Source organism: Octodon degus, unplaced genomic scaffold (assembly GCF_000260255.1).
Source record: "Octodon degus isolate 3935 unplaced genomic scaffold, OctDeg1.0 scaffold00008, whole genome shotgun sequence".
Taxonomy (NCBI): Eukaryota; Metazoa; Chordata; class Mammalia; order Rodentia; family Octodontidae; genus Octodon; species Octodon degus.
This window is the reverse complement of record NW_004524584.1, coordinates 15,920,114-15,941,849: the sequence shown is the minus strand read 5'-3', so window position 1 is coordinate 15,941,849 and position 21,736 is coordinate 15,920,114. Positions and strand designations below refer to the sequence as shown.

At 48.3% G+C, this 21,736-nt stretch overlaps 1 protein-coding gene and 1 pseudogene across 3 annotated transcripts in view; one reads left to right on the top strand and one right to left on the bottom strand.

Annotated features, from left to right (window-relative positions):
* Mapkapk3 (mitogen-activated protein kinase-activated protein kinase 3) overlaps positions 1-15,937 on the bottom strand; it is a 38,089-nt gene extending 22,152 nt beyond the window's left edge. The window contains exons 1-2 of one of the 3 annotated variants that reach the window (XM_023706264.1): positions 15,138-15,937; positions 14,683-14,883 (exon numbers count right to left, since the gene is read on the bottom strand). In XM_023706264.1, the coding sequence (XP_023562032.1) occupies positions 14,683-14,832 (150 nt within the window). In that variant the 5' untranslated portion in view covers positions 14,833-14,883; positions 15,138-15,937. Of the gene's footprint in view, positions 1-14,607; positions 14,884-15,122 lie in introns of all 3 variants that reach the window. The other 2 variants (XM_023706260.1, XM_004625139.2) reach the window with 2 other exon arrangements.
* Positions 15,938-19,824: 3,887 nt separating this feature from the next.
* LOC101585780 lies at positions 19,825-20,645 on the top strand (annotated as a pseudogene).
* The last annotated feature ends 1,091 nt before the right edge of the window (positions 20,646-21,736 follow it).

Genomic DNA, 21,736 nt, shown 5'->3' with positions numbered 1-21,736 from the left:
AAATATTTATTTATTTATTTATTTATTACAGGGTCTCACTATGCTGCTCAGACTCATACTGATTCTCTTGTCTCAGCCTCCCCAGTGCTGGAACTACAGGCATGCATCACCACACCACACAGCATGCAGTACTGGGGATCAAACCTGGGTCCTTGTGCTTGCGAGGTAGGCGCTTAGACCACCAAACTATCTCCCCAGCCCCACTTTTACTTTCTTGAATAAACTTGGTCACTGCCTTTTGCCAATTTGTCCAATTCTTTGTTGAAGAGAAGAACTGGGAATCTAACTCCAGAGGGGAAAGCAAGCAATCCAGAACCTAGTACATTTAGTTGGTGAACCACTTTTATAAGCCAGATACCTGATAACAACCTTAAACTAGGCTTTTCTCAGATAAAAGTGCTCACAATATTTCCATCTATGTCTTACACAAAGGAGTCTGAGATGACCAGCCTGGACAAACACCCTGCCCTCAAAAACCCCAATCTCTATACCCCAGCAAATAACCTGCAGCCCTAGTCCAGCTGCTCCCTGGCTCGGCATGAACGCCCACTCTTTCCACAGGAAGACAGCTGATTTGTAATTACTCCCATTGAGGCAATAACAAATTAAGAAGACCAACCTCTAGATTTCATGCCACAGCCCCAGAAGCAAAAGGAAACCTCCTGAAGGCCAGAGATCTAGTTCCCTATATTCCCCAAGAGGCATTCTAAGTCCCATTATTTCCATGTACCTTGCTTATTGACAATAGGATTTCCAACATTTTATAATTTCAAAGCATGGCAGAGGCCAAATTATCAAAAACATCAGATTCTCTTAAGATGGAGAAAAAAATAAAATGTACCATAAACCCATTTAAGTTTACAACTATAAAAAAGACAAATTTTAATTCTGAGCTTTCTGGAAGTCTTGACAAAGATACTAGGTAGATGTCACGGTTTCTGTCAGAGATGAACAAAAACTCACTGAACTTTCTTGAAGATTGAATTCTAAAAGGGATTTAACATTACATCTTATGTGAAAGGAAAAATGTTTCAACATTCTAGCAATACCTCCAATAGCAGGTTCACAAAAGGCACAGGAAGTCTCAAATGAATGTGTCTCTTATGGACTTTCCCATAAAGTTGGAAGCCTGCACCTGGCACTAGCCTGGCACACTGCTCAAGAGCTAAAGTAACATCACTGGGTCCTTTATTTTCTTGGGATGCCAGTTTTGTTTTTTGCCATAGGATTGAGAGAGGAGAAGTGGTTAGTATGTTCCTTCAGCACCTTCTCTCTCATCTCAGGGGTCTCATTCATTCCACCTCAGGCCAAGGTAGGCCAGAAAGTTGAAGAGCTACCTTCCCAGCTGGTGACTAAACCACAATGCACATGCTGCATGCCAAACATGCAGGACACTGAACTGAACAGAGAATGATCAGAAAATATAGGTTTTGATTTATCCTGTTTTCACTGTAGGGAGCCTCTATTCATTCTCTTTGAACTTAGGACCTTGTGCTTGCCAGGAGCAGGCACTTATGTCGCTAAGTTATGTCGCTCCTCTCCAGCAGGAGCCCCTATTCCCTTTGGAGCTGATGGGTAAGAAAAAAAAACACTCCCTTACCTCGTCTTTGACAAATTTGCTACTCAGCCATCTCTAAGATCCCTTTTAGTTCCTAATTCTACAATTATTCAGGATTGTTCTCCTATGGGAACATACCTCCATTTTGTAAAAGTCATTTTATTAGTGGGATTCATCTCTCAGCTAGTTGGTAAGATGACCTCTGCCTCATACCACTAGCAACTTCCATGGTTATTAACACCTTTGGACTTGACTCCCCACCAACGAATGTAACCCTTACTGGCAGTGTGGTCCATAGAAGGCATGAACTACAGCCTCAGCCTCTACTCCATGAGCAGATGTCAGGGACCAGACTGATTTCTAAGTTCAGGGTTCACAGGCACTGTTTCTTCCTGAAGGCTTTGGTATACACCTCATAAAGCCAGAGCCCACCCCAATCCCCATTTCCCAGGTGTACCACTGCTTTTGGAAAGCTGATAGTAGTGTCAAATCGAACTTCCTAGCCACAGTTTCAAATTAGAGCCTTAGACATGTGCCATTATTCTCTCACGCACTCATTTTTTCAGCTTTTGTAGCTCATTAAGAGAGCTAATGGAACCAATTTTGCAGCTATGGATTAGTTGGCCTTATGCCAGATCAGACTAAGCTTCATTAAGTTCTAACCATAGCCTGTCCTCTGTCTCACCCTGCCCATTTACCTCTCTCTCTCAGACAAGAATTTCCAGAAGGTCAGCTCATGTTGATACCAATGATCCCAAATGCCCAGTCCCTAGCTGAATGGGTGGGAAGCAATGGAGTCAGGTCAATGTCAGCAACCCTTCACAACAGCTGTCCTCCCTGGTGCTCAACCAGTAGTGGGCTGATGCCACCTTATATAATATTCATCATATTCAGAGCCAGGAGTACCTTCTTATCCCTGGGGAAACTAACTCTAAGAGGGTAAATAAATGCTCAAAGTCACACAGCTGAATAGTGAATCAAGACCTGAATTCAACCTGTTGGCTTCTAGGAAGTGGGGGCCCACTCGAAGTGCCAAGTCTCATAGTTGCTTTCCTTCTCTCTCTACACACAGCTTCCAGGCTTAGAGTGGGTCCTGGTCCTAGCAATACTAGTCTGAGGGAAAAATGGGAGGGCTCAGCCATTCCTTCGCAGAGCTTGGCCCCACACCCTGAATCTAGACATGGCTCTGCTACTTTGTGGCTGAGACAACTGTTGCGAATGTTCAGGGAACCCTTGTGATGTGCCATGTACATGAACGCTTGCCCTTCAACAGCTGCTTTTTTAACCACCATTTTCAGCTAAGGAGACTATGGCTTCAGGAGGTTTTATGGCTTCTCCAGGTCACATGGTTACACACTGCCACCTTCAAGTCTGGGAACTCCTTGGAAACCAGAATTAAATTCATCACCATGGAGGCCTACCCTTTCATAAGCCCTACAAGCATTTACTGGCCTTGCTTAAGGGCCAGGCCCAGACCCACCCTGAAGGATTTTGGGGTCTATGCATGAGTCACTGCCAAGTAGGATGTGTGGTGAGGACAGTGACCAAGAAAAACTGGTCCTAATACCTTGTCTTTGCTTTTCTATTCCTTCCTGAGCCAGACCCATGCAGAGAAGTCAAGATGGGGAAAGCCAACCCCTACTGAGGGAACCATGGGCTTCCAAACGACTGCATCTATTCTAGGCAAAGGCTGAGTCACTTGATCTGCTAAATTGGAAAGGGTCTGCCTTTCCCTGACCACTTCCCACTGGGGTCCTGGAAGGTAAGGGAGCAGCCAAGACTCCTAGCCCTAAGTCTTGCCAGAAAGGTCTGCTGACAGGATAGTGCATCATATTCTGAAATTGTCAAGTTGCAGAACACAAGACTTCTCCAATTTGCTAAATTCTGATGGCCTCATTTTTCTGATTCCTGCCAGCCCTAAACAACTTGGAAACAAAGGCAGAAGTGCCAGATCTGGCAGGGTTGGGGGAGAAATGCTTCCAGAAAGGGGAAGTTGATCTGAGCTCCCAGGCAGACAGGAAGGATAATAGAAACATAAGTGCTAACTGAGGCAGGCCAGGGAGTCCCAGTGTGCTCCAGGCCAGGGGCACAGACAAGCTGTGACCACAGAGTTCCAGGTCAGACAGCCCTGAACATAGAGGCTGACGCTTATCTATGTGGCCTTTGGCAGGCCATTCCATCTCTCTGAGTTTCATCGGCTTAATCTGGAAAGTGGGGATAGTGACAGTACTCATTTTCCCAAGTGGCCATAAGGATAGAACAAGAACACACATAGAGATCAGATGAGAAGAGTGACAAGCACATACTGAATGTGTTCAGGGGCTACTGAGTCATGGGCAGAAACGGGTTTCAAAGTTGACTTAAAACCTGACTTCAGGTTTCCTCTGGGCCTTGAGATTAACTCACCCTTTTCCCCTCCCTGTTTTTCAGAATGCAAAGAAATCTAGGTGCAGCCTCTAGGACCTGGGGAAGTCAGACCCCCTCCAATTTAGCAAGTCACAGGTAGAAGTCTCTGATTCTCAGAGATGCAGGACAAAAATTGGCTTTCCAAGGTGGACCAAGACTGTTTTGCTGTAAAAGTCTCAGTAAGAGGGAAGTAAGCTCCCCATGGGTGGCAGATTTCCAGAAAGACCACAGAGAGTGGGGCACTGAGACCTGGGCACCCATGCCATGGAACTACTTCACTGTCAGCTTTGGTTGACAGGCTTCGGGGAGCACATCTCCACTTGTCTGTGGCAATCCCCACCCACCCAAGTGGCAGACACTTCACACTTTCAACTCCCCCGTACATCTTTCTGAGCAATGTTGTCTACTGCAAGGTGTGACTCTGGGCCAGTCCCTCATTCTTCTCATCTGGGAAATAGCTCATATTCTCCTCATACACATTTTACAGGTAGAAAAAGAGGCCCAACATTATTCCATGCCTACATCTTGTACTCTGAATAACTACTATGAAGAAAATAATGCACAATATATTAATTGTTGTGTCTTTTATTAGCCTGATTTGAAACTTTTTTAATTTTTATTTATTTATTATTTTGGCAGAACTGGAGATTGAACTCAGGCCCTTGAGCTTGCCAAGAAAGTGGTTATTCTACTGAGCCATCTCCCCAGCCCCTTTATTTCTATTTTTCTTCTTTTTTTAAAAAAAAAAGAAAGAATAAAAGAACATAAAATAAAAATATATATAAAAGAAAGAAAGAGAAAAAGAAAAGAGGCCCAGAGAGAGCTATGATCATCTTTCTCTCCCAGATCTTTTCAGTGAATGACAGGTGCAAGCTGCCAATATTCCACCCATAACCTCCCTACAGGGATGGGGAGAAGCCACACAGATCTTCTACAGGCCCCCTGAGAACAAACTCAGAAGGCCCTGCCTCTGTTAACCTTCTTTAATTTTTTAGAGGAACAAAAGACTTTTCTGTCAAAATCAGCTACATAATTTGCAAGACATTACCCTGGTGCTCTTTCTTCTATGACAGTGTAAAAATAGGACATTTTTATCATAAGACTGGAAAATTTTTGCAAACGTAAGTGTTTCATTCTAATCTCAAAAGTAATATCCCTTCAGTGTTCTCTATTCCTGAAGAGACCCCACCTCAGCCAAGGGCGACCACTTGTGCTGTCATGATGCTCACGGAGCTGGTGCAGAGTTACAGAGGACAGTGGCCACCCTCCCTATGAAGGGAGGAAGCAGGACAAGGAGGCCATTCAGTCTCCAGCCAGCTCTGGAGAGAGGGGACTTAATACCTCTAGCTCTCAGAAGAATGACATCTGGAATCCCTCCCCCTAAAGGAGGTGTCACAAAGATAACAAAGGAATAAGAAGTAGGAGTGGGAAGAGTGGAATGGAATCCACCAGAGATATGACAGGGACGTGGGAACCTTCCGATCCCACTCCCATCTTCCTGAAGCCCACACCTCCCCTCAGCATCGCTCATGCCTCTGTTGGTTTGGTTTCATCTATGTCCCTGCAGCTCCCCACACAGGCCTGGATGAGCACAGGCAGCTAACTCTGCGTCAGGCTCTATGCAGCACTGGCTGTCTAAGCTCCCTCTCTCTCCATCTGCTTCTGATCAGGAAAACAGCAACTCAGCCCTAACACCTGGCCGGCTTCTGGAAACATTTTTTTGTCTTTGAGGATCATGCCATGGGGCCACAGTCATATGAAAGAAGGAGAGAGGCCTTGCCTTCCAGGGGACAAGGGTGATGGCCTGACAGCATGATGAACACTTGCCAAGGGAATGCATTGCCAGGATTCATTTCTACTCTGTCAGGCCTTCCTTGGGTACGGATGCTCCCTGGTCCAGCTTAGCCTAACTCAGGCCTTAGGTGAGTCACCAAATATAGTGGAGAGGGGTTCTCCAACTTGAATTATAACCTTAGAGCTCCTGTTTGTAGTAGGTTGCAGACCTAGCTGGTGACAAGCCTGCAGATGGCTATTTCCCTGCACTCTCATTTCACCAGTGGTTTGTGAGAGGAAACCTGGGCCAACTTTTGGCCTGTCTCTGTACTGCTCGTCTATTTGTAAGGGCAACTCCAGCAGGAGGCCAGGTGCCTGCCCCTTGTCTGCTTCCTTGGCATTGCCCACCAAGTACCTTCACAGTCAAAAGGGAAGCCCTTGCCAAGTAGAGTACCCCACCCTTCATTTTACAGATGAGCACACAATGGTTCGTGGTTGCACTGAGTGACATGCAGGGAGGGATGGCCAGACCCAGGACTTGGCTATCAGCCAGGCCTGGGTTCCTGCCCAGGCTGGACACATCCCTGCTATGTGACCCTGGGGGAGTTACTCTGCCTTTCTAAACCTGAGTCTCAGCACCTATGACTCAGAAGTGCAACTTGTTCTTAGGTTCTGCTATTTGTACATGGCACACAGGGAGCACTTAGCAGTCGGGCTCTGATCTCCATCTCCCCAACCCCTGTGCTGCTGCCTGCTGCAGGAAGAGGAAAGCATTTGCGAGTCCCTCTGCTTCACCTGAGCAGGGGCCTGTGGCTGTTATGGGGCACCTATAGAGTAGGCTCTAAGTCCCCTATGGAGGCTAAACCCTTGGAAATAGGACAATGGGTAGGCAAGCCAAAGCCGTGGACATTTGCACCCTGGAAATAGCCCCTGAGCCCTACTGAGCTGAAGGGATCAGCTACCGTGCAAGGTAAGGGAGGAGACTGCTGCATGCTTGTCCCAGCAGTGCCCAGGCAGCTCATGCTCCTCCACTCCATGAAAGTAGGCTCCTCACACCTGGAATCCTCTTTGATACCTGCACCCAGGGCTCCTCCAATGGCTGTGAGGCTCTAGTTCAGGTTAGATTCTGGTCTCTTTCCTCTTTGGCTGTAGCCAGGAAACCACAAGGGTCATAGATGGCTGGTTCCCCCATTGTTGTCTCAAGCAATAATCTCCTCTGGGCTATAAAAAGAGACACAAAAACAAAGACTGCAGCTAAAGTTGACTTTCCACACTCCACAGGGGACACTTCAGGTTACAGCTCAACGCACATGAGCCTGACTCCATCATGCTGACTGCTAAGGCTGGCAGCACCTAGTCAAGACCAGCAGCAGGAGGGGGCACTCGGAGTTTCTGTTCTATCCTCTCCTGGGTAGGGGTAGAGGGGTTGTAGGCAGCTAGAATGAATCCCAGCACCTAACCTGTCCCTGCCCTGTCCTCTGTCTGCCCTGTCTGTAGGCTGCTAAGAAGAGGCCAAACCCAGTCTGAAATACCTCAGACAGACAGAGTGACGAAGCCCAAGACAGGAGGAGGGGCTAAGCAACAGTAGGAGGAACAGGCATAAAAGGAGGAAATGGGAGGAATAGGGAGTCAGAGAAATAAAAACCATGCCATGCAAAGAAAGCAGCAAGCACCAAGCCTTAGTCTAAGAAAAGGGAATCCTAATACCAAACCTCACAGTAAAAAACAAAATCAGGTGTCTCCGGCTTGACCACAGCTGAAAAGCCTCCTGGGCTTCTCCCCTACATAGCTGCCTCTCATTCCTGCTCAAGGCAAAGCTTCCAATGGTTCCCACACAGCATGATTTTAATCACAATTGCATATGGTCTAATCCACTTAGTTCCAAAAGGGCAAGAGTGTAGGGAGGTGCTGGCATCCACAGCTCCTTCCCACCATTCTTTCCACCCTACAAGGGGCTGACATTCTCAGGTACAGAGAGAATCTAAGTGAGTTCTTAAGAAGGCCAAGAATGTGCCACCAAAAAATGTGTCTGGGTCACCCAAAGCAGGGCTCCACCCTCTGATAGTATGTGTTAGCCTGTGCTGTCTCAAAGCAGAAAGGCAAGGACAGGGAAACTAAGCCCCACTCCCTGCCACACAGTCAAACCCAGGTTCAACTACATCACAAACACAATGATTTTACCAAAGATTTCCGAACTGCCTTTTGTTCAAAAGTGATTGAAGAAAGTGGCAGAAAGGATTTTAAGCCTGAAGCCCTGCTTCTCTATCTACTCCATATGGCCTCTAATTCAAATCCACCCAATGTCTCAAAAAGATGAAGTGAGAGTAACAGAGTAAATATTTGAGGAAAATACTGGAACCTCAGTCTCCCTGCCCTGAGAGTAGCAGAGCCAGGCCTCCAGGAAGTGCTCTGTGCGCTGTTACAGCACAGACAAGCTTAGAATCCTCCCCTCACCTGGGGGATGACTACTATCCTCAGCTCTTGCCCAGTGGCCATTACCCTTGTACCACATTATAGCCAGCCCCAAGATGGGACCAAAGAAGGCTAGAGGACTACAGAGCCAGATGATCCAACTGCTGACCCTACCCAGGGGTCTGCCACAAGCCCTACCAAGAAGTTGAAGAGAATGGATGCAAGGAGCAAAACCAATTTCCCAAATGTGAAGCTCAGAAGAAATAAGAGACCTCTGTTATCACAGATATCAGGCTCTGAACAACAACCCAGGTGACCCAAAAGCCTCAGCAGTACCCCAGCAATGATGCTCCCCTCTCCCCTTACACAATGCTTTCTCCTCCAGAGCCCTCCATTCTCTCCACAGCTTCTTGGGACTCTGACACCAGCCCCTTGAAATTAGCCACATCCCCCAGGACACAGCTCTGTGAGAAGGGAAGTGGTACCCCATAGCCAGTTCCTGGTATCTAAACCAGGCATGTCACACACACTAGCCTTCTTCTGTCATCCATAACCTTCTCAGACCATTGGTCTGGAATAAAGTGGGCAATGTCTTCCAAGAAGCACCTCAGTGGCCTAGGCAGATAGTCTCCTATCATCCACTCACCAGCCAGAATTCTAGTCTGTGGTGCCTTGGGCTCTGCCGTGCTGAGCTTGTCTTAGATTCACAAGGCCTGAGATAAGCCACAAAACTTTCTGAGGGAGCCCCACAGCCATCTTGGTCCTCTTTTGTTGACCTCATGGGACCATCACCTGTCCATACAATGGCATGGCGTTCTACAGTGAGGAAACAGTAGATACAGACAAGCACTGCAGCACTACTCAGGGCCTACTGGAGCTGCCAGGGCTTCTGGTGGAACCAAAGAGGTCAATGCCAGCATCCCTCCTGGCTCTGGGCTCAGAGACCCTCTCATGGACTTCTAGGAGACAGTGATTGTGTGGGTGACTTAGATACTAAGACTCTGGCATCAGATGCTCAGCCTCACATCCCAGCCCTGCCACTTACCAGCTGTGTACCTTGGGCAAGTCAGTGACCTCTCTGAACCTCAATGTCCTTATTCATAAAATGGGAATGATAAGAATTTGGAAAGGTATGGGCTGGGGAGATGGCTCAGTGGAATAAGCGCTTCCCTGGCAAGCGCAAGGGCCTGAGTTCAATCCCCAGTTCCAACAAAAAAAAAAAAAAAGAAACAAAGAAAAGCCGCACATAACTGTACATCATGGACAGGGCATGCCAGATAAAATACTCTGGAAAACTGCTACCTGTTTGGAAGTATTATGATACAAGGCACCAAGGCCTGAAGCCTGAAAGCTGGCATTAGCTCCTGCATGAGATGGAAAAAGCTGCTAGAAGCCCCAGCAGAAGCAGTGAGCAGGGCTGAGAGTATAGCTTTCTCCTCAGGCATGGTATAAAGGATTTCAAAACAAACAACCCCTAACTAAATACATCCTAAAAGCCACCTTTGCAGTCTGTGAAGCTTGGAGTTTAATGCCCTCTGCAGGATCCTCATTTACAAAGCAAACTGCCCACCCCTGGCAGTTCAGAAGGCTCTTCTGAGTGGTAGTGCTAGAGATACCCAGGTTCTTCCCTTTCTGGAGAAGACAGGCTGGGGAGAACTTCCCCTCCAGTGAAACCATTTAATTTCTAGGCCCTATGTTATACAGGGTCACCAAGCCCTCCATTTACTCTTCATCTGTTGACTCGATACCAAGTGACTGTGGAGGGTGATCTGACCGGTTTGGAGATGGTAGGTGAGGGGTTAGCAGCTGCCAAATGAGAAGGGGCTCAGCCTGCCTGGCAGCCCCACCCAGACCTCAAATCCAGCTTGGCAGTACCAGCCCCAACAGGCCAGCCCCACCCTTGGAGAAATGAGACTGTCCCAGCGCCCCCAGAGGGAGGAGTATCCAGGATCCTGGCTCTGGGTCTCTGCCTCTGACACTGATTCTAACCTTCCTCCTGGAATTCTGACTTAAGAGAGTTTCTCTGCTCAAAGGTAGGACCTAGATAGAGGGTACAGAACAAAAAAAGTTGGGGAAGGCACAGTCTCTCTCTACAAGCCCACCCCATGGGCTCTTTCTGGGGGCAATGTAGCTGTAGGATTCTTTGTAAAAACCAAGGCTGAAGCACAAGGAATACAAAGAACTCCTCTCCTGTGGAGGAGAGACAAAGACCAGTTCCTGATACTCCTTACAAAGCTTAGAAGGGCTAAGTATGGTGGGTTTTTTGTTTGTTTGTTTTTGTTTTTGTTTTTGTTTTTGTTTTTGTTTGAGACAAGGTCTCACTATGAAGTTCAGGCTGGCCTTGTACTCACTATAGCCCAGCCCGGCCTCAAATTCATAGTGATTCTCCTGCCTCAGCCTCCCAAGTGCTGAGATTACAAACATGTGCCACCACACTGGCTTGGTAATTTTAATGACGATTCATGAGCCCATACTGCACCAGAATCTGGGCCTAGGATTACAGAGGAATTGGGAGTCAAAGGTGAGTGTTGTGGTTTTAAGGGTCAAAGAAGTTTCCAGAGACTCTGAAAACAGATTCCTGAAAGAGGATGCAGTAGGGCTGAATCTTGACAGTGGGAAGGGGCTCTCCAGAGCAGGACAGAGTGTCAAAGTGTGCACAGTTAAGTCCTCAAATCCCTGTAGAACCTCAGGCAACATCTCCTGGGCTCCAGAACTTCATTTCCCACCTGTTAGGGAAAGGTGCCCTTTGGGATAACCACACAGACAGCACTGACAACAGCCTGGCTTACTGCAGTGTCCTCTGTGACAGGAACTGTCCTAATAAGATGCCCCTGCAACTTTCCTAATCCTAGGGACCAAAAGGATGTTTGCTGCAGAGATACCACCCAGAAGATCCCACAGGCTCTCCTGGACCTAGGAACAGATGAATAAAATCACTATTCTCCTGCAGAGGCAGGAGAATGACTATGAGTTTGAGGCCGGGCTGGGCTATATAGTGAGTACAAGGCCAGCCTGAACTTCATAGTGAGAACTTGTCTCAAAAAAGAAAACAAAAAAAAAAAAAGACTATACTTAGCCCTTCTAAGCTTTGTAAGGAGCATCAGGAACTGGACTTTTCTCTGTCTCTCCTCCACAGGAGAGGAGTTCTTTGTATTCCTTGTGCTACAGCCTTGGTTTTCACAAAGAATCCTACAGCCCGCGTCCGCCTACATATATATACATACGCAACTCTCCTTAGCCAAGAAAGGAACTGGAGGCATTAGGAGCCCAGAAGGGCTTCAAACAGACTACAGTGATCAGAGGCAAAGGACGCCCAGCCCTGTAATGAGAAAATAGGGCAGGAAAAACCTTACCTCTATTCCCATGTTAGCCCCTTCCCATAGTTCTTGGGACTTTTTATTGTTTTTATTTAGAGGAACTAGTTGCCATGGTCACTTCTGAGGCCAGGAGGCTGACAACCATGAGTAGATGAAAACAGAAGTGAAGAGAGGAGGGGATTCTGGCCCCTGCTGCAACTTGCCCTCTGTCAAGCAAGCTATATGGTTTTTGACCCCCTACTTCAAGTCCCAACTTCCAAGCATGTGAAAAGGTTTAAGGGACCAAGCCTTGAAAATGCCCAAGTAGAGGTAAAGCCAAAGGGTATCAATTAACCGATTAGGCCTGGGAAGGGATACAAGCGAGAGTTTAGCAGGAGAAGCAGGAGCAGACTTCTGCCCCTATGCCTTCCCCTGAGGCAGCTAGTCAAGTTTCTGCCAACAGGACAGCAAAGAGTACGTGGGGTGGCATGGAGGCAGAAGGGAGACGCTGGTGGCATAGGTTTACCTGAAGATGAAGGCTCTGTGTAAATGAGGACAAGAAGGCACAAGTGGTGGTCAGAGGCTGAGGAAAAGGGAAGAGGCCCAGCTCCCCAGGAAGGAAGAGCCTGCCCCAAGGAACAGTAACAGCTACAAGGACAACAACCACAGCCTTCCTGTTTTATGAGTGACTGATGCAACCCAAACTTCCTGTGGAGCACTATCTGTCATGTCTGTTAACGGGGACAGAGGATAGCTTTGGTGACAGATGAATAGAGATGGCCTGCACAAGTTCAGGCTTCAAGACAGGACAAGCCAGGCTGATACTCTGAGGTGTAGCCCTACACCTCATGGAGGCAGAAAGGCAAAGAACCCATGACCTTGACCTAGGTAAAGCTAGAATGTCTGTGGAGATGACCAAGCAGCAGCATGGAGAGGGCTGGGACCATTTCCTGAGCTGACTGAGCTCCCTGGGCCCAGGCATACCCATAGGCTGAGGTCCCCATGTCCTAGCCCTCCCGGACAGAGCAGAAGCTATAGCTGAGGAGACACTATCTCCCTCTGCATGGTCACAGTCACCAACAGAGTACATATACAACAAGCACTGTACCAGAGGTTCAGCTGGCTCCAGCTTGGGAGGTGATGAGTAGCTGTCCGACTGGATAGGGAGTTCTAGGCTGGGGGGTGGGGATGGCAGGAAGGAGCTAGTATGGGGGTCACATCTAATGTCTGCCCCCTTTGAGGGTCAATTTAGGACCACATCTGAAGGTCCCAAGACAGTAGCCCCAGCATGCTCACCTATACTTTGAAGGACCAGAGCTACCTAGTTCCCAGCCCAGGACAGAAGTATGCTGAGGCTCTAGAACAGGAAGAGCTGTGGAAGTTAACATAATCAGAAGTGCCCCCCACCTCCTGCGTCACTCATCACACACAGCATCTATATGGAAGGTGCTGAGCCAGCCACTGAGACCCAGCCACTGAAACTGGGCCTAGTGGTACAGGCCTATAATCCCAACGCTGGGGAGGCTAAAAACAGGAGGATCACTATGAGTCCAAGCTGCATAGTGAGACCCTGCACCAAAATACATTTAAAAAAAGAAAAAGTGGTGCTGCCTAGGCTCACAAACTTGGGCCTCTCCCCTGACCCTTGCCTTGTTCACATCATCGGGACCCCACAGAGGCTTGTAAGAGCTCCCTCCTAGCTTACAGGATTAAAGTTTCAGTACTGAGAAGAGCTTCCCCAGCCTCAGTCATCCCCTCACCCACCCAGACTGCCTTCTACCCTAGGACAGGCAAAAGGGCTAAATGTTGCCAAGGGAAAGAATAAGGACTAATTTCTCACTTGTCACACCTGCCTGCTGTCAAAAAAAGCTGCCTTTTCCCAGAAGGTCTCAGAGAACGCTGTGCCTGGCTCTCCAAAAGTCCCTTCCTCCATTCCATTGTTGTATTAGTGGGCAAAGAAGCTATATCTGGAGCCCAGCCCTACCAGCCAGGCCTGATTTTCCCCAGACCCACACTTGTTACCCCCTCCAGGAACACCCTGGGGAGATGACTCACTAGTCCTGGGAAAGACACGAGGAGCTGGATCTAGGTCTCCTTACTCAGATACTTGTAGATCTTGTCCCTATAAGTCCTGTAGCCTCTCTAGGCCTACACCAGGTCCTCTGCCAAGCACAATATCATTATCTCATTTCAAGCTCACAATCCTTGTTTTTTTTTTTTTTTTTCCTCCTGAACAAAGGCAGAAACCTGACTAGGAGAGTCCATGTTATTGTCCAAGGTCATGGAGCTGGCAAACATAGGGTAGAGATCAGAGCCACATCTATAGGACTCTGCACCCAAGCTATATACTATGACTTACGAAGGGGAAAGAAAACCTTTTGCTGTGTTTCTAACTTTCAGGAGCCATTCTGCCTGCCATGCTCTACCCATCCAGGTGTTACTGGCAAGAGCTGCACATAAGTAAAACTTCCTATGATAGCAGATTCAAAGATTTCTGGTTATAGGGCAGGATCTGGGCCAGAATTGCGGGTCTTAAGCCAGAATCGAGTCAACCTAGATCTGTGTGGCAGGCTTCCAGGGAGCCTGGAGCATGACGTGGCTAGACGGTTGGCCCACCCTCTACCCAGGAACCAGGGTGGGTAGGGCTTGCAGCAGGGCCTGCCCCTTTCACTATGGGAGCAGTGACTCACTGGGAGCCCCCTGGGATCCTCCTGCTCTCAGGAACAGTGGGAATCAGCATTGCCCACAACACACCAGCCCCTGCTGGCAGGTGCCTCGGAGAGGAAGACTTCAGGCCAAGTCCTTGGTGGGGGCTCAGTCTCAGGCAAAGGAAAACTCGGGTCCATCCCAGTCACAGCAGTCAAGCTGAAGGAGTCCCCTTTGGCCTGAACACACAGCCTCAACCAGAGCAAGGGCCCCAAGTCATTACTTCCCTCCTTCCGGGTACAACAGCTCTACCCATAGTGACTCCGCCCCTCGATCACTAGGACCCTGAGCTTAAACTAAGCCTGTTCACCCAAGTGTAAAATTGGGAAGACCAGGAATCTGACAGTACAGCACAGCAAGAGGGTGAAACAAGATGCTAGCCAGAGGATCCTGACCAGGAGCCCTGGACGCCGATGCTCCTACAAGTCACCCCAGGACTCGGTGAGGGTCACTAACCTTCAGGGCACACTTCTGCCCGGTGCGCCGATGGAAGCATTCCAGCACCTTGCCGTTGACACCCAGACCCAGTACCTGCTTGGACAACTGGTAGTCATCGGTCACGGCGTACTTCTTGGGCTCCCGCCGAACCCCGAGGGCCAGAGCACTGCCCACGCCGGATTCGCCGAGGGCCCCAGGTGGGAGGGCAGGGCCGCCCTGCTCCTTTGCGGTCTGGCCATCCATGGCCAGCGCGGGGCGCTCAGAAGCGCACCCAGCCTGGCGTGTCCCGGACACCTGGGGAAAAAGAAAGAATGACTAACTCCTCTCCTGGGATTTCCCAGCACACTCGGCCTCAGAGCCCTTGAGTTAGGCTGGGCTGGGAGCTTGGGACAAGTTTGGGGTGCGGCAAACAGCTCTAGAGAAGGAAGCGCAACGGGTGGTGGCCCAGCAGCCTAGCACGTGTCAAGAGAAAGCCCAGGCGAGTGGCCGCGAGGTCCTGAGATGGTGCAGCGCCGCGGCTCGGGAGTATGCACTTGGCGAGGACGCACCTGGCAGCGCGCGGAGCAAGGGGTCGAGGCAGCAGGCGCGGGAGCGGAGCAGGCGGGCGGCCGGGCGCCCTGGGCCGAGTCTCGCCGCCCGGCCCGGCCCACGTGACACCCCAACCTCGCGTCACTCGGTCTTGGGGCCCGCTAAGTCTGCCTTAAAGGGCCAGGCGGGCTGGGGCTGGTAGAGGCTTCGCAGGACAACATAGGGGTGTGGCTTCCTAAGGAGACCTGTAACCTTCCTGAATTCCAGGGACACGCGGGAGGACTCTTGCACGTGGGATGCCTTCCTGGACTTTACCAGAAGGTGAGAGAGCAAGATGTCTTGTTGCTCTTGAAGCTGAATAGTCTCTCTGTGAGCTGCTGGACAGCACTCCAGAGTAGCTGCCAAGCTGCTGGCTTCACTGCTGGTGGTTTGCTGTCCCCACACCCTTCCTCCCTCTTTAGCATTGGGAACTGAACCCTTGGCCTTCACTACATCACCCAGACTGGTTTTTTAGAAGGTCTCCTTAGGTCGCTAAGTTGTTTAGGTTGGATTCAAACTTGTGATCCTCCAGCTTAAGACTACTAGAATGCTTCCAAATGCTTAATTTTTGCCAGCATGCCTAGGACGGAGGCATCTCTTTGTTTGTGACTCTCCAGTCCCTGATGGCCCTACCTGTGGCTTCTACTCATATCTAGGGCTCACTTTTTCCTTTGGTTATACAGTGCTCTTGGACTAGAAATCCTGATTTTCTATTTAGCTGGATTGATCAACTTTTAACCTTATGGTTTGGGCTTTTGGTACTTAAAAGTCTCCACCTGGCCAGGCACAGTGGCATGAACCTATAATCCCAGCACTTTTGGAGGCTGAGTCAGGAGGATCCCAAGTTTAAATCCCTGGAAAATTTAAACTCCGTTTCAAAATTTAAAAATAAAAATAAAAATACACTTTTAACCCAGTGTAAAGGCCTTGGTTTCAACTCCTTGTACTGCAAAAATCAAACCCCAGTGGCATGTTCTCTATTACCTTTGTAGTTTGTCTCTCCACTTTTAAGCATCTACTTCATTCTGATCTCATGTTGGCCTCTTGTACATATTCTGAGCCAGTTTTCCCAACACAGTCTCTTATTTTACAAAAGATATGGAAACTCCCAGAGAGGAAGCAAATTTATCTAGAGCCTATGGCTGTCTCCTAGCAGCAAATCTCACTTCCTTAAATTGTTCACTCCAGAAGACTGAAAGATCCTTGACAGGTGGCCCTCTGTAGGTACTGCTAACCGCTGGTGGGAGCAGGATCTGCGCAGGGCTCTGCTGCCATCTTCAGGCTGTCCTTAGAGCTGCAGACACTACGACCTTGATCCATCAGAATGAATCTTGAGGCTATTTTCTTGGCTTCCAAGTTGGTGACCATTGAGACCTTCCCCACCACGTTCTGAGTGCCTGGCCTGTGGGTCCAGGTTCCTTCAAGGGGAAGCTCCTGAAAGCTGGAATCTGGTGCCCTCCACATCCCTGGTGACATCTGTGAGGATTGAGTAAATGAGTGAAGGGGGTTAAACTATTGATGGGTATCTTGTGTGCAAGTGCTGAATTGGGACAGGGTTTGGGGCTCTTGCCCTGTCTCCTATAGGTGACTTTAAAGCCAGCAGCATTCAATGAAGCAAGAGTGCTCAAACAATAGGCTTAACTAACTATACTGAGCATTTTGTGCTGGCCAAATGCCAAATAGGTATCTCCCCAAACACCACAACCTCACCAAGAACAGAAGAGGAAGGCAAACCCACACTTCAGCCACACAAGAGAGATCATTTCAGAGAGGGAGAGCAACTCAGAAGTCAGCAGCCAGCATACAGAGCCTATATTCCAACCCCAAAACACAACCTCAGGGCTGGACTCTTACCCTCAAATCAGAGTCTCTTGTGTGTATGTTGGAAAGCAGGGTGATAGAGTTTAAAGTGAGGACCTCTGTACTGAACTACATCCCCAGCCCTTTTTTTACTATTTATTTTAAGACAGAGTCTTGCTAATTTGCCCAAGCTGGCTTTGAACTTGTGATTCTTCTGCCTCATCTTCCTATGCACCTGGGATTACAGGCCTACAGAACCACACTTGACCTGTGGCCACTACTAGTGGTTCTCTTGCCTCCCCTACACAGCCAAATGTGCAAGCATACCCTTACACACGCATATAACATGTGCACAGAAACACTTACACATGGGCACATGTATGCATAGACAAACGTGCACACTACATGCACATACACACAGATGTACATGTTCATGCAGAGACCACACATTTATAACCAGCTGACCCAGGACCAATATTTCTTAGTCCTATATAAGAATCAGACCCAAGGCCAGGGAGGTAGCTAAGTAGAATAAGTGCATGCCTGGCAAGCTCAAGGACCTGAGTTCAATCCCTGGCTCTGCAAAAATAAATAAATAAAATAAAGAACCACACATGTGATGTCACCCATACCCACCATGGGCTTCCCATCACACATACCCAGAACTATACTAAATCAATCAGTGGACTGGTGCAATTCATCATGCACCCTTAATTCAGTATCACACATCCATGATCCAGCCACCTCCCAAAATGCACTCCTATGAGGGCATGAGGTTTGGAGGGTTATCCAGATACAAGGTATCAGAATCTTGAAGAAAACCCCGTGACCCAGAATCTTCTCCTGAAGGGAGGCTGAATTGGGTCTCACAAGTGAGCAGAGAGGCTATGTAGCTGAAGGCAGATGCTGGCTCCTTGCCTCACCAAAAACCTCTCAGCAGAGCTATCTTCTTTCTTTAAAATGGAGTTATATTACAATTCTCTAAAAAAAATTATAATTGTGTACTTTAATCTTCCATGATTTTTAACAAAATTTTAATCACATAAGTAAAACTTGTTTGTTATAATTAACTCAAACCACACATGTGATGATTAAGCTTAATTATCAACTCCATTGGCTTGGCAACCAGCTAAAGGATTAGTAAAGTACACTTCTGAATGTGTCTAGGTATCTTACTTATTTTTTTCACTGCCTTACACCTAAAATTAAAGGTGGAAAGGTTTATTTTAGTTCACAGTTTGTAGAGGCTTCAGTTCATAGTCATTTGGCTCCGAGGCAGGGCAGGCTGGCAGAGTGGCAAGGCAGAAGAAAAACAGTCCATGGCAGGGCAGGCTGAAAAAAGTAGCTAACCTGCCTTCTACTTTTCCCTTTATAGTCTATGTAGGCTACACACATTTTGGTTGGTGTCACCCATACCCACCATGGGCTTCCCATCACACATACCCAGAACTATACTAAATCAGTCAGTGGACTGGTGCAATTATCATACACCCTTAATTCAGTATCAGACATCCATGATCCAGCCACCTCCCAAAATGCACTCCTATGAGGGCATGAGGTTTGGGGGGTTATCCAGATGCAAGCCACAACACTGGGGCATGGAGGCATGACCTTGGGGTCTATATCTGGTCTCTGGTCCCTTATTTTCTGCCACTGTTCCCCTGCTCTGCTTCCTGACTGCCATAAACTAAGCAGCTTTGCTCTACCAGCCAACCATGTACTGAATCATCTGAAACCATGAGCCAAATATACCCTCTTCCTTAAATTATGAGAATAGGTATTTTATTCAGTAATAGGAAAGCTGGCTATTACAATAAAAAAGGGTAAAAAGTAAGCAGTGGTGATGCCTAACCCCTCCCAGTCCCATAACCAATACCCACCCTTACATAGGTATACACATTCCCCACATGGGCTCATTATAGGCAAATGTTTTACAACTATTCACTTAACTTAGGAGTCAGAATATGTAGTTTCTTCTCAGTGCTCATGTTCGAGCAGTCACTTGACACATCTCCTTTTACACTGATGGGAGGATTCAGTATTTAGAATAGTTGTGTTGAAGGGGACAGAGGCAGGCCCTTGAAATAGCTTACAGAGACCAAAGATGAGTGAGTACTTGAGGGGGGCAATCAACATACATGTGGACTGTCCTTGGAAGAGAGAAAGGATACTTATGGTGGGCAGATAGAGACCAAATCAGCCCGGTATTGAAGAAGGCACTGTTGTATACTCTTGGGACCTGTCCTGTGATTATTCTGGGCAAGAAAGGGCAGGGGAAGCCTGCAGCATGAAATCATGGGTAAGTAGTAGAAATATGCTAGAAAGGACACTGGAGATTTGGCCAGAAGGAACACCACTGGGTGGCAGTGTGGGCCCAGAGGAGAAAGGGTCAGAGACTCACAGGGAGCAGATAGGGTAGGAGAGTAAAGGAAATGGCCAGAGTGACCCACAAGGCCTGAGCCTGACAAGCACCTAGAGTCCAGTTGGAAACACCACATTTACAGCATGAGGTGAGGACAAGATAGTGATGTCAACCTTACAAAAGATGAGTAGAGGGCCAAAACCTCTGGGGCCCTTTAGTTTACACACAGAGTCGCCTAATCACTGATCTCTGTAGAGGGTTCTTTCAAGAGAACACCCATGCTGCTCTATTGACTGGCCTGGGGATAAGGAAGTTTGGCTGCAGAGTTTATGTTTGGATACTGAAAGATGTCTACAAATCGGCAGGTCACAAACACAGAACAAATAGGAGGAAGAATATAGGACTTCAGCTCCAACTCACTACTTGCTAGCTATGAAATTTAGGATACAGATGCGAAAGAGTGGGAACAGATGAGAGTGACATGAGTGGGGCCCAAAGAAGGAAACATGGCTTCCAAAGTGTTTGAATCCATCGGCAAGTTCGACCTGGCCTTAGCTGTGGCAGGAGGCAGGGTGAACTCTGCCTTATATAATGCGGGCGCTGGGCACAGAGAAGTCGTCTTTCGCTGATTCCATGGAGTACAGGACATCATGGTAGGAGAAGACACTCACTTTCTCATCCCATGGGTACAGAAACAGATGATCTTTGCCGCTCTCGACCCTGTAATGTGCTGGTCATCACTGGCAGCAAAGATTTGCAGAATGTCAACATCACCCTGCACATCCTCTTCTGGCCCCCTCCAGCCAGCTACCCACATCTTCACCAGCATCAGTAAGGATTATAACAAGCTGTGCTGCCGTCCATCACCACCAAAATCCTCAAGTCCATGGTGGCTCGCTTTGACGCTGGCAAGCTGATCATGCAGAGAGAGCTGGTCTCCAGCCAGGTGAGCAACCACCTCATGGAGCAAGTAGCCACTTTCAGCCTCATCCTGGTCAACATGTCCCTGACGCATCTGACCGTTGGGAAGGAGTTCGCAGAAGCCATGGAAGTCAAACAGGAGGCTCAGCAGGAAGCAAAGAGGGCCAGATTCGTGGCGGAAAAGGCCAAAGAGCAGAAGAAGGCAGCCATCATCTCCATCATCTCCACAGAAGGCGACTCCAAGGCAGCCAAGCTGACGGCCAACTCACTGGCCACAGTGGGCTATGGCCTGATTGAGCTACACAAGCTGGAAGCCGCCAAGGACATCGCTTACCAGAGGTTTTGCTCACGCAAAATTACCTACCTGCTGGTGGGGCAATCAGTGTTCCTGCAGCTACCGCATTGAGCCCGCCCTACACCCCTCAGCTGGCCGTGCCGTGAACGCACACATGCACAGCAACTTTTTCCATCCCACCCCAGAAATGAATCACTGTGACATTTCATGATTGAGCTAGAGTGACAGAAATAAAAACAAAATATTTCCGCCCTCCAATTCTCCAATGAAGCTTTCATTCTTCCCATTGCCATCTATTTTTTATCCATCTCCCTATCAGAAGTTGTCACATGGCTCCAAAGAACAGCTCCAGTCTGCAGGCACTCTGGTGCTCCAGCATCGGCACTGTCAGTGGGCAGGATAAAGGCCGGGCAGTGTGGCAAGGAACGGGGGTGTGCTGCTGGCCTTCCCAGGAGACTGGAGCCTCTTCCCTGTCCTTTAGTGACAATTCAAGGATCAGTGGAAAGTGGCAGTTCACTGTAATGGGGCCCTACAGATGTGCAAGAATCTGCCCCTGTGAAGGTGGGTGCGCCTCGCCTCACTGTCCCTCAGGGTCCTAGAACCAGGATGGACCTGGATAGTGAGGCGAGAAGAGTTGCGGCCCAGATATGTCCTGCTGGAGACTTCCGGCCCCAGTGCCTGGTGGAATCGCAGCTTTTTTTTTTTTTTTTTTTTTTCTTGTGGGACCAGTGATTGAACTCAGGCCCTTGCTCTTGCCAGACAAATGCTTATTCTACTGAGCCCTCTCCCCGGCTCCAGGCAGCCTGAAGGATCCTTGCCTGCCAAAAACAAGCATCCTGCCTTCCGCTCTTATACAGGCTGCACCAGGCCCCAAGGAAACAATCATGGGAAGAAAGTAAATGTGTATAAACCACACTGTCAATAAGCAGCACCCAGACCTTCAAAAATTAAAAAAAAAAAAAAAGAAAAAGAGATTAGTGTACAATGTAATCATTCTATGTCTGTTTCCTCATTTGTATGATGGGATAACTCTGATAGTTATGTCTGTACAAGAGGCTGTAAATTGCTGGGTTTCTGGCACATAGTAAATGTCAGGGAGAATAAACACAGTGAGCTGAAAGAATATGGTCTTAGGGGTAAAGATCTTAGGATTTGGTTCCATAAAAGACCCAGGTTCAAAGCTAGAGCTCTGGGGCCAGAGA